The sequence below is a fragment of the Schistosoma haematobium genome, chromosome 1 (genome assembly GCF_000699445.3).
Source record: "Schistosoma haematobium chromosome 1, whole genome shotgun sequence".
Lineage (NCBI taxonomy): Eukaryota > Metazoa > Platyhelminthes > Trematoda > Strigeidida > Schistosomatidae > Schistosoma > Schistosoma haematobium.
Window position 1 is genome coordinate 49,749,743 of NC_067196.1, and position 14,025 is coordinate 49,763,767.

General features: G+C 31.8%; 1 protein-coding gene across 3 annotated transcripts in view; it reads right to left on the reverse strand.

Annotated features, from left to right (window-relative positions):
* Positions 1-1,116: 1,116 nt before the first annotated feature.
* MAP4K3_1 (Mitogen-activated protein kinase kinase kinase kinase 3) overlaps positions 1,117-14,025 on the reverse strand; it is a 53,078-nt gene continuing 40,169 nt past the window's right edge. For all 3 annotated transcript variants that reach the window (XM_051218512.1, XM_051218514.1, XM_051218513.1), the window contains 6 exons: positions 12,806-12,986; positions 6,051-6,119; positions 5,192-5,287; positions 3,279-3,346; positions 2,157-2,212; positions 1,117-1,828 (listed from right to left, as the gene is read on the reverse strand). In XM_051218512.1, the coding sequence (XP_051074371.1) occupies positions 1,741-1,828; positions 2,157-2,212; positions 3,279-3,346; positions 5,192-5,287; positions 6,051-6,119; positions 12,806-12,986 (558 nt within the window). In that variant the 3' untranslated portion in view covers positions 1,117-1,740. The remainder of the gene's footprint in view (positions 1,829-2,156; positions 2,213-3,278; positions 3,347-5,191; positions 5,288-6,050; positions 6,120-12,805; positions 12,987-14,025) is intronic.

Consider the following 14,025-nt stretch of genomic DNA (forward strand, 5'->3'; position numbering starts at 1 on the left):
AAATGTCTTGGACAACAATGTAGAAATATTGAGTTGGTGAAGATTCGTAGATCAGGTGGGTGGTTTAGGTGAAGTTTTGTTCTCTGAGCTAGGTGGTTTGGTCGTGGAGCTTTCAGTGTTCTGACTGACATTACAAACTTCAGGTAGGCTTCTACTTGAAGTAGAAATATCCTTAGGTCTCCATAACTTTCAATCTGAAACGTTGCATCGGGACTGACCAGCCTCCAAGGAGTAAAGTAACTAGATAGGTAACAGCTTAAAATCGGTCTCAGTGGCACAAATGCATTTATTTTGCTTCCCTAAAAATCCGGAGTTTCAATTTTATTCTGTACTTTTTATTAATCAGTCACTGTTCCAAAACTATATTCTTTGTGCTTAGTTGCATAATATCATCTACATTACCATTATTTCGACTCCGTTGTGAAGTCAGTCTTTTTTTATCACGGTTCAATAGGAAGATGGTCTCAAATATATCGAGGATCATCCATCCTGAGAAAACACGGTTTCTAACAGTGACTTACCAATAATCGAAATTGGTTAAGTTTTTAAGCGTGTCACCAATCGAGGAAGAAAGTATTTGTGCTCTCTATGGTATTTCTGATATCTCTTAAAGGATCAACTTCGTAATAGCATCATGATAAGTAAATACAGAAATTAATGTGGATTAATTGATTTGAACCATCACGCTAGCATGGAGCAAGGTGTTAGATACTAGATGGCTGGGTGTGTTTTCCTTATTGTTGCAGTTAAGAACTAGTCTCTTATGGAATCGACTAGAAGAATGAAGTTACAAAAAACATGATATCCATTCTCGTGCAATACAGGGCCAGACCTAGTCTTATCAACAGCACTTTGTATTATATATAGGTCAAGATGAGTAAAAATTTAGCTGAGTAACGAAAATAAGTGTTCATATACTAATCTGTGAAATGAATCTATTACATAAATGTTGCTAATATCATGTGGATATTATGCTTTGATGTGTAAAACGATGTTCGGGTCTACGTAACACGGATTTAGAATCAAGTGCCTAGAGAAGAAAAAAATGCACATATCACAAGTTATTTAGGCTTCACGTTCAAGTAGTTATCAGAGGCGACTGAAGAAGTATCGATTAGTATTCTAGGTTACTTGATACGGTATAATAGTTGAACCATGAATGGATTAGTCAGTGGAAGTCTTGTCATCAGAACTGTTCAAAAATGATATTACAAGAAAGTTAGAATTAGTTGCAGAAACAATGTTCGTTATTAGCTTCCGAAAACATACGTATTAGTTAGATAAATCCGATCATGGGCGAGCATAATGTCGACCAGAAATGAACAAATAAAACTAAGACTGTACAAATTTCATAAAATAATGATTGACAAGAGAAATATTTTCTATTAAAAAAAAGAAATGAAAAGGTAAAGAAATAAATTAGGTTTCAACAAAAAAATATGATGGTAAAACCAAGTAGTAAACAATGTTCACAGTTCGTTACAGAAGACACTTTTGCCATCCTTCAGACATACAGAAATAGAGTATGTATTGTTTTCTGAATTCATAACAAAGATAATATCATAAATCGTCAATTACAAAAACGAATAGAATAGGAATTTCCAACTCGATGAAATAATATATTCAATACTTTTGTTGTGATCAATTGAGGATAGAATAAATGAGTTATTTGAACAGTTTTCAGGTATGCAAACAATTCGTATTTTGCCTCGAAATGATAATAAAACTAATAATTATGAATCAGGATGAGTCTTCATGTCCAACCAAAATAAGGAGGTTTGAATTAGACATTGGATTATCACTTGGCCTACTCTCAACAACGATGTTCCTAGTCGGATAGAAACAAAATCAATATGAAAAAAGTAATAATAAATAAAATATGAGATGGGATGGTTACTGGCTTCGATTCATAGGAGACGTATTGTATATGGTTGCCTCAGTTACCAAAAAGGCAAAGATGAATAATGAAATAACTGGTGAAAATCTACACAACTGTTTTCAAACTCTCCCAAACAGTATCAAAACTAATGTTTCTGGATTACCTATTATCATGAAATCTTCCTAAATGCTTGTCAGTAAATGGATTTCTCTATATATTAGGATAGTAATATTATCAATGTCAAAAAATTAGGAATGTTTACCAATCATTGGCTTACCGGTCACTTCCTAATAGTCGATATACATGTTTATCGTCATCAATATCTTGTGTAACCTAAAAATCCATTAAAAACATGATGGTTACAATATTTTGTACGTCAAATAAAAGAATTTATTAGATATCAGTTATTAATTAGGACTATTGATCTTTTTAGGATGATATTGTGTTTAAGAGGTTGAGGCTACTGACCAATAGTTTCTTTTGAGACCATCTAGTTGAACTATCATACGTATTTTCTTCATACCAGTTATCAAGTGTCAATGTGCTTAATTAATTATAAAATACAGATATTTATGAATAACTGCTAGTAATTTGGGTAGCATTGGGCTCAATATATACAGAAACATGGGTAATTTTGTGGGAAATATTTTGTACTTTCTGATGAGGTGATGCACATATTATGGATAATGGAAATACAGACAAATGAATGACAATTTTTAATCACTAAAGTAGTACCTTACTTTTTTGATAGAAGAATGCGTCAGTTTCTATTAAGAAGAAAGATCTTTGTATGCATTGGGTGTGTGATATTAACGATGTTCCTAAACAGGATTTATTGGAGCATGTATGTAATATAAGTTCACTAGAATCATAATGCAACAAATCTTCTTCATAGTTTTATGGAGACTGTTCAGTTTATAGTTCAATTATAAAATGGTTTTAGCTAGACATGCATTTAAACCAGGTCGTTTTGTTCAAGCTCCGCAGTTAATCAAATAAGACAGTATTGTGGTCTAATAGATTAAACAGACGATATACAACAGTTCGCACCCAATCAGATAGTAGTAGCGATACACCCTCACACACTGTAGGTAAATGTGAGAAAATCTAGTACATGAGCTTGTAAGTGACCGTTGAGTTGCATTATCACATCTCGTGCCCAAAATGAAAAGGCTATCACGACTAATAAACAAATTAAACTTAGGGGACAATATTATCATTAAATTTCTTAATATACTTGGGTCGCCCATAAACATTTAAGTCAATCTCCGTATAATAATCTATAACCAATTACTGCCACTGAGACTATCTTTAAACTATCATATCATGAGTAAAATATTTTTGCTTAAGAATTTGCGGAAATTAATTATTATTAGATCTAAAGAGTAGAAATACTTACCCTACCGAAGAAATCGATACCCCTCAAACCATGTGTATGAAAAGCGAGTACACTGTCGTGCAATCGAACTATTAAACAAAATGAAATAAATATGCGTTTGAAATAAAACTTGGAGAATCACATAAAATGAGTCTTTTATTCACACATAATTTGTTTTCTTAAAGGGAAATCAGTTCTTAACAAAAGTAGGAACTAAGATACTTTTAACATATCCCTTTTCTTTTAACAACTAAAACTATTTAGTAAACATCTAATTCAAGTTGAAAATACTAATTTCATTTTGTTCAAACCTCTAATTTTGTTGAATGTGAAACAGTGACTGTAGATATTTTCAAGAATAAAAAGACTAAATTTTATGTATGGAACAAGAATTACTCCGTCGATTAACAACAAAAATACTAAACAGAAATGTTACTGTCTAAATGTATATACAATTGAATTAAATGACATGTTTACGAATCATCATTACAAGATTCTATAAAAAAAACACAGAGTAACAGAAAACCTGAATTCATTATCATAATAATTATGAAGTGGTTTTGTAGGGATTTTATGGGGTAATTTTGATAAATAATTAATATCACATGGAGCATCATCTACTGCTACTAGGAAATGCTGGTCAACTAACTGTACCATTCTAATTTAGGACGAGCTAATTAATAGTGCACACTGTGAACCTGACGTGAAAGATATAAGTGGGCATTTCCAGGTAGTGTTGGGTACACAGTATATCTAGACCAATAATTAGGAATTGAATAGTTCATATTAATAACTTCAATCAATCTGTAGCATAGCATAATACTCTTCTGATGTCCTTGATGAGTTAAAGCCTCATTCTTAAAATTACTGTTAATTATGACTTTTAATTAAACTTTAGATAAATAGAGCGTAAAATAACATTGAGTATAATTTGTAAATGATGTTAATTATTAATTTTTAATAAGGGGAAATACGAGTCAAAATATCTTAACTATGGATGGGAATAGATTGGAGTGTTTGATTTGACACTAAAATGTACAAACTCATCAAAATTATAAAATAAAAACAGATTACGCTTAGAGCACAAGATGCACCAGCAAACGTTTGTGAGCTCATCAATTGTAACGCCGTTAAGCTTTGAGGTACTGATTGTCAATATTCTGTTATTTAATGTCATAAACATATGGTTTTAAATATAATAGAATATATTTGAAGTGGAAAGTACACTTCAAAGTGATAGTTGTTTACTTTTGTCGACGGATTTGAGCTAAATAAATAATTCATTTGTTGAACCATATCAATGCAAAGTTGTAGGTTATTCAAAACATTAACTATAAGGAGAGCTCTAGGAAGTATGTTTTAATAATATCTTAAATAGAGACTACATTAGCTTTATATAACAAATTCAATCAGTTATGTAACTGAAAATAAGAACATACTCATAACGCGTTTTCAAAAAGATTCATCTCTTAATGAGTTTAGTGTCTGACAGGTTATTTCAATCTTTCAAACAACGGCACGATCCATTCTGTGTTGTCATACTTAATAGATTTTCTGAACCCACAGTGGTGGGAGTGGATACGTTACGTGGTACAAATGTCACATTATGTAAACAAAAATATGATGTTAGCTAAAGTGAGTTTAATTTGGAAAATTTCTGTCGATGACGAAATCAAGACATGATACAAATCCATGAAGTCTTTAACAACTAGTCTATTTCATGCATGGATACTTAGACTTCCCGGATCAGTTCTTTAGGACGAGAGAAATCGACCAGAAAAACTTCTAAAAGGTGGAATAAAGTGATAGTTTGCTTGATCCAATAATGTCACATTATTCATTCAAAGAAATATTTATGTTTTCATTTACAGAATTACAGTTATGAAGAAATCGAAAAAAAACTAAATACACAAAACAATGATATTCAAGCTTACCAATAGAGTCAACTGTTGTATCGAATGGGAATTTGGCTATTCGCCCATCTCTACTAACTAGTACACGTCCATTCATATTCACCATTGTGGCGTGTGCTAATCAAGAATAAATTAAAATACGGTAAACATTGAAACATCAACAGACAGAGAAAAAATTTATTACTGAACGGAAAAGTATACTACAAGAATAACATGACCACTGAAAAAATTTAATCCAATGATAAATGAAAGCCATTCCAAGAAATAATTAAAGGTAAAATTCAAATACAGTTTTATTCAGCAAACAACATCAGACAAAAATCATTCTATATCATGAAATGAGTGATATTAGAAAAATACGGACTATTTATATTGTAGCTTAATAGTCTGACAAAAATATAGTACTGCTAGCCATATGAAATAAATGTCTTGAGTTTTAACTCATGTGAAACTATAGACATGTACACCTACGAACCAATTCATGACTACGGTGAAACATATATTCATTGCTTTCTACTTTATAATTATTCTTATGTCGATCTCAATTAAACACATGATTAAAACAATCTTTACACACTATCTAAAATTTTAAAAAAAACACAGCAACATTAACTATTTTAGCTTTTAATATTCATTTCAGGTAGAATAAAATAATATTATAAGCAGAGGTGGATGGTGGCTAGCAGTAAAATCCAGAATGCACGTTCCATCCTATTTGAGACTTGTCAGATGGATCTGCCTGCATCCCAGAGTTCATGTCCACTCCGGGACTCGGATCTATTACCGTTTGCTTCAAACGCTATCGCATCCTAATATTCAACGGGAATATTCAAGCAACCAATACAAATAAATAATAATGGTAGTTAATTAGTTGACTTACTGGGAAAACAAATTAACAACGAACGTGTATCAAGCTGTACAACTTTAATCACTTGCAACTGATCTTCAACTGAAATCAAAACAAGACATACAGGGAATATATTTTGAGACTAAAAACAAGATAAGTGGACAAATGCACATCATCAATAGTATGCATACAGTTATTTCAATGGAATGTAGCAATACGATAAATATGTAAAAACATCAATAGACGAAGTTCATTTATTTAGATGGTGGTTGGAGGTTGACTACCTCCAACCACCATCTAAATCTCAATATATAGTGCCCGCAGTGTCGAGTCACCTAGACTGGTGGCCACATTGCAACATGACCGATAGCATTCGATCCGCACTAATAAGGACTAGACAAGCATGACATTGATCACCACCCAGTGATCAATCAACTGTAAAGTTCATTTATCAAAGATAGTTATATATATTTAGCTTTGAGGTGTAGTTCTCGTATGAGTTAATTATACTAATTGGCCACCCGCAAAATTAAAGTAGATGGAGCGGTAGAGCAGGTCTTCTTGGAAAAAAATGTATAAGGACTGAATTGATAGTTTACAGTGGTATAACATATGTTATTTTGGTTATTTGAAGCTCACTATTAGAGTTTACATACAGCCTCTTGTGTGTATATTTTATTGTGGTCGGATTAAAGAACTCAGTTATCATTTACATTATTATCAATGACAACTTCATAAAATAAAAGATATCTATCAATATTGATGAACAGTTTGAACCCATTTGATTTAATACTACGAAGACCATCATCAACGATTAGACAAACAATGTATATGTAAATATTGTGTTAAATGACTGGTTCAACTGGGTCTACGGTTATTTCTTATTGCAAACAATTGAAATTGTTCTAACACGAACGGAAACTAATGCAAACTCGATAATACAACAAGTGGCACACAAAACTTCATCAATAATCCCCATACGACGGAATCCAAAAAAGAAGTGCTGAAAAATCTTGAAATTTGGCGAAGATAGAACTAAAATAGAACAACTCTGTATATATAGCAGCAAAACATGAATTTAAAAACACAGGGAAATCAGTCAAGTGACAATTAGTCTAAAAACCAAACGTTGTGGGGAAATATGAACTTTTATTAGCGTTACAGGAAAAAATCAACATCTATTAACACAAGCTAAATAACTTGAGGTCATTGCAGCAGCAATCATCATATGAAAATAAATTATTGTAAATCCCGATGCATACAGAACTCCCTCTGAAAATACAACAGAAATACTATAGCATATACTTGAAAATTATACTTGAAATAATCTCAGCGATAGAAATTTAAATAATTCCAACGTTTCGTTCAGCTAACTTGTCTGGACTTCTTCAGGGTAATAATCAAGTTACGAAATCCCAACTAATTACTAATATGCCAAGTTTAGAACTCCTATATTAATGACCCAAAGTTATAATACATTACAAGCCAACAGTAATATTTTCCATCAATACGAGTGGTTGACAAAAAACACTTCATTGATGACCATTTTTCTCATATAATACAAACTTGACAAACAAAATAGAAGTTAGAATATTTGTATCTAAGTGAAGTAAGGATAGTTTTGACTTATTACAAGATAGCTAACATCAGCGTAAATGTAAAATTACAGACAACGTAATAGCAAAACAAATTGGTTACTACGAATTTCACATTTCATTTTAACATTGACAAAATTTAAATAACTTCCTACAATCACTCAGTCGAGGTAACAAGAGTTTATTATTGAAACAAATGTAGTAAAAGAACAACGTATGCCATCTAAGCGATTCAGTTTGATGCATTCAATTTATTTAGACATACCAGTAATAAGTTCGACTATAGTCGATTACTGTATTATGGTTAGGAAGACTAGTAGTTCGTAGTTCGGGATAATCAGACTGACATTCAACAAACAGATTTAAATATAGTTAAACCATGTAAACAATTGTTAAGCATAGAAAAATGATCAGTTCTAAATGCTCACAGAGACAACAAGTTAGGGATGGTTTAAATTACATTAGAATTCTTGTGACGATGGATTAGTGATTAAATTAAAATTAACCATACAGTACCAATCATGAAAACTCCCAAAGTTGATTTGTTTAACTCAGACAGAAAATGATGAAATCATTGAAGACTACATATTTGTCCACATATCCAGACAAACTAGATAACGAAATCATATGATTCCTCTAGCACAAATACCATAGAACTATAATGCCATTTATTACAAAATGTTAAGCATCACATGCACGTTGATATTATAATTTTGTATTTTTATGTAATACGTTAACCCACCCATAAACCCTCTGTTAACCGGTGTTCAATTTCACCAGTTATGATCAATACTTGAAAACTAGGTGGAACTGTATTTAAACCGTGTTAAAATCAAATTAATCATCATAACTAATAAATTATTATAACTAGAAATAATAAAAATAACAAATGGATTGTCACTACTATTATTATTAGCGCTGAAAATGAAGTTGTCGATAACCACTGAGTGTAAGTGATTGACCGAATTCAAACTGCAATATTCAACGAGTTATGTGTATACATTTATACATGGGATATGTAAACACATACATGGGCGTGTGCAACATAAAAATAAATAGATAGGTACACAGAGAATGAAAAACTAATCGATACAAACTAAGTGATCATTTGTGTGGTCATAGCGATAGACTTTAACAACAGACAGTAGTAACGTATACATGTGGTGTTACATAAAACATTTTTCACAAAAAAAACTAGCACACGAAAAGTAGGTTTATATTTTACAGTAAACGGCGTCTAGCCAAGAATAAAACTTAAAGGTAGCTAGGAGAACTTATCGGATTTCTAGTTTAATGAAACAATGAAGAATTTCGCTGAAAAAACGTTGCAATACACACATTCCGTTACATGAAATAATACTTATATATACATTGACTGAAAATGAAATTCTTTTGTGTCCGCTAAATTGTTTCTAAGAAACGATGTACACAGAGGTAACAGTTATACAAATAATAATGATTCAACCGTTATGTCAATGATTAACATTTGGAGTAATGATCGTTCAATGAAGTATGCTACTTATGAAAAATTTAAGTAGCTTGTATTGTTAAAACGATTGACCAACTTTTCTGTTTGAATATTTTACATGTAATTAACGGTTTCGATTTCCTTCATAAAAAAATCAATCAATTGGTGAGTGGTAATTTCTTTCAAAAATATTCAGTTGAGGGCTGATAATCATTAATTATAACTAATGACATACGAATTATTATCAAACAAAGTATATTCAGGTATTAAATGTGAGCACGATACCAACAACCAAATGAGTCGAAAGTCAATAAAAATAGTTCTCAATATTAATCAATGTTGAAAAACTACTCACCCTCCTCAAATACCTGACGTGCTGAGAATTCAAAAGTCATAGATTCCTATTACTGAGTTTTTACCCCATAGTCTAAAGATATGATGATCATTGAAATAATTTGGAGCGATAGTTTCGATCTGGTGTCTGTGCACTGTTACAGAATTTCAACATAGAATGGAACACATATCCAATGATCTATACTTTCTAATAATTCTATCAGTCAAGTCAATTTGTGTGACAGGAATTAATTTAAAATCTCGATTTACCTTTAAACACTATTAACTATTATAATAACCCTACCCAATAAATACATGAATATAAGTTATAAAAGTTCTATTTTATAAAATTTAGAATGTATAAGTTTAATGTCTTTCAAAATACTTCTCTACATTTGGGGTTGTATATTCGTCCCATTGTTCAAAATGTCAAAGGTTCAGCTTTCCAAATAATTTGTTGTTTCATGTGTTGCTAGACTTTTGAGGACATAAGTTATTTTCAGATTCTGAATGTACGCAATTATCCAGACAGTGTATAAGGATTCGGAAAACGCAAAGGGCCGAATACATTCGACTTTTTCAACAGTCTATGAGTTCGATATACACTACAGTTGTACGTTAATAGAATGTGCAAAGGACTACACAAATAATTGTTATTCATGTGTCATTAATAAAAAGTTTTCTTAGTTTACCAATCATATCCTTTTTTTAAATAATGAAAAAAAAACCAATATGTTCATTCAAATTGTTGACTGAATGTCAAATTTAAAGTTTGTAAATATTTTTATTATAAACGATCAGTATTTATTATTTTGTTCATATTACCGCATAACCTAATAGACAATATCATTTCAGATCAATAAAACAAAACTTAACTGATTGATTTTTATTCAATTACATATGATCTTTCTAAAAACGGTCTTAGGTTTAATGTACAATTCTGTGTTGTGTGTACTAATAAAAAAAAAGACAACTATCAATAGCGAAAATTGAATAGTATGCTAAATTTATACATTGGGATCGTCATCTCTCATGAACATGAAAGTATTGTTCATGTTCAGTGCAAATCAACTTTTTCAAACATACTTTTATCATGTTAAGTGTTGCTTTTTAAAATTGTCCTCAAAATAAAATAGAAAATCAATGTCATTTATGAATTACTGAATGAGTATGATGAAGGAGAAAGAAGGAGAAGAAATATCGCAATATAATTTGCATACTTTGTGTACTTCTCTCGGTGTGTTCACACACATGTCGGTTCGAATGAAAGTTAAGGTGAATTTATCTAAATTCCAGTTCATATATATATATATATAACGCGAGACAAAATCACTACTTTCGTTGTAAAGCAGTAATTAAATTAATAAATAAACGACTATATATGTACCTTGTTTAATTAACTGCTCAACCATTAAGAGTAACTAAAATTATCAATTGTCATATATAAGAACAGAAAAATTACAAATTGATATATTCATAAAGTAGATAAATTAACGAAAGTAACTATAATATATGAGGACGATGTTGAGCAATTCTTAAGATTACCAGTTGATCTTGAGGTCATGCTTTAGCGAACGAGTCGAAAATTTGTATAAATTAAAAATATTTTGTAATAAAAGTACTGAAATCTGTGACGGTATAGTGGTCTCGAGTTTATTGGGTTTCTTAAAGGATTGTTATTAGTTTTCCAACCATGTGGAAGTATATAACCTCATCTATTCAAGCCAAAGGTTGTTTTCTGAATCATTTTTATAAATATAGATTATCTAGTAGAAAAAAAATACCGTCTCGTACCAGATCCGTCTATCAATGAAGGGACGAGTATACTGCGCGGCAGTTCGTTCTGTCCTACTTTACGGCTGCGAAACGTGGTCATTAAGAGTAGAAGACACTCGTAAGCTACTAGTATTTGACCACAGATGCCTTAGAAATATTGCTCGCACCTACTGAAATCACCGGGTAAGTGATAGTGAGGTTCGACGCAAGGTATTAGAGAATGATGGTAAACCAGTTGATGAGGTTGTGAATCTTCATCGACTGAGATGGTTAGGTCACGTGTTACGAATACCTGAGCATTGATTACTACGACGCACAATGCTGACTAGTGTTGAGAATGGTTGGAAGAAAGTTAGGGGCGGCCAAACTAAAATGTGGCATCAGTGTTTGAAGTCACTAACTTCTAGTCTGAGCCATGTTGGTAGATGCAGTCTACTTGGTTGGGGTCCGCGTGACTATCGTAACCAATGGTTGGAGACTCTTGATGACATGGCTCAGAATCGATTACAATGGCGTCGGTGTATACACACCCTGTCTTCCCTTAAACTGAGAGATTAAAATCGCTTCATATCTTTCTTTCTACGAACCAATTCTTTCTTCTTGTACTATATCTCTATATGCAATCTTTCCTTTATATATTACATTATTGAGTTAACTGCTTCTATGAATCTGGTGTTCATTTTGCTGTGTTAATGAAGTGTGGCAACTTGGACCGATGCATGTATATGCCTGGTCCTACGTTGTAACTGGCTGACTGACCAGATCTTTGCTAAGGAATGCTCTAAAATTTAGCGAGATGAAGTTATAAGACAACAATATGGAGAAACCGTGTGTGATAAACGTTATTTATTTTAGCATTCCTACTTCAATAGCCTGTTAACTATTCAGTAAACCAATAATAAAGTGACTGATCGGAGTTTGCAGTAAAGAAAGTAAATTGAAACAGATACTCCTTGGTTCACGTGTTATATATAATTTAAGTAAAAGAATTAAGCATTTGATACTTTCAACATCATCCTTTTCACTGTGGGGTAACTAAAAAGAATTTCTCCAAATAATTTTAAGAATTTTGAGCCATAAACAAATACGCTTCTATAGGGAATTTGACATGATATGAGATAAATGTCATTCATTTTTGAATTTCGTGGAAAAAATAGAAAACAGTCTACTCGGTTCTGATTAACTCGTCCCTGAACTATAATTTAACCGACTTATGAATCGATTAAGATTTCCCTCAAGAGAAAAAAACAGAGATGTACATGAAAAAAGCGAGGGGAGATGGTGGAAATGATAGCTTGTTCACAATATATATATATATATATATATATATATATATATCCACAGAAAAATATAAAAACAACACAGCTTCCACTCCAAACCATTTAATTGTCACTGATTTCTTAACTATTCCATACTGTAATATAAGGGTAATGTATAGCATATATATAAACTTGGTGAAACAGTATATGTTAAAAAGTTCATAAAAAACCGTGAGAACTCATATTTCTCTACTATGCCAGGTATAAAGGTATTAGTTAAATGTAGTTGTATGATGTGAATGATATAAATGATTTCAATTAAGTAAATCTTTCTCATATTTATAATATAAAACTTACATCGGCAAGGATTTGTATACCATGATGAATTTGAATTTTCATTTAAATTTACAAGATGCAATTTATAGACAAGTGGATCTGGGGTAGATGATACACCTAAGCATACTGTAGGCAAAGTTTGATTTGGATTAATTATTAAATCGAAATTAAGCAATGGATTAGGCATACATGGTACTTCAACCTGAATAATAATTTTTTGGAAATAAAGCAACAATAATTAGATAAAATATTATAAAAAAAAACATGTGAATAATATGTGTAGATTTATTGGGTGAGTTAAATCCTCAAACATAATATATTAGGAAGAAATCAATTTTAGACATCACATGTTGGTTCGTGGTGATTTTCATGGGTTTGAAATACAGATTATGTCAAAGAAGACTTTCTGCTGGGGCAGCAGCTTAAATTGACAAGCATAATTTATTATACATTCATCATTATTTATTATACCTACACCTATCGATAGTATTGCAGCAAGCAGCATTGCAAAGCTCGACTACCAACTAGACTCTAATGATACATCTAATACATAGTTCGGACGATAGGAAGATTTTTAAAATTTGACTTGGTGGACGAGGATGATGCACGGAGGACTCAACTGCTGCTTTGAAAATTGGACCCGACCGAATAAGATAAATATTGTAAACTAATCTTAACTCAGAACCCATGTGATCGCACGTTTAATGATATCATGCTAGCAGTTTGGAGATAAGTAATTATTTAATACCCGGTACAGATGTTTGAGTGTGGTAATAAGTGATATTGCTAATGAATATTCGGTTTTAAACACGATACCATCCTATTTCACTCGGGAAGCAAAAGCAATTCTAAAGTCCAAACAATCCGTCAGACACAAATCATGTGGTACCTCTAATTTTGACTCTACCATACCTAGTTCATAACATTTGATTCTATTGCCGTGAACATAAAGAAGCCAATATCACCGTACTGGTAGAGTGAAGAGTGGTATTTAGTCAGAATCTGCCTCCATAGACAAAATCGTTGCCATTAGTGCAAATGTGTTGATCACCGAGATGGGTGTTGACACCCAGTACACTCTCGATTCTAGTTTTGACGTTAAAAAAGTCCATATTCACACCTGTAGGAAGCTTCTTAATTTTGTTTGAGATATGTCAAATCACAGCCCACAGACAAGAGGAATTTCCATACAGTGAGTACCAACGAGTAGTCACCTCGGTTGCAGCTATAGACATTATCAT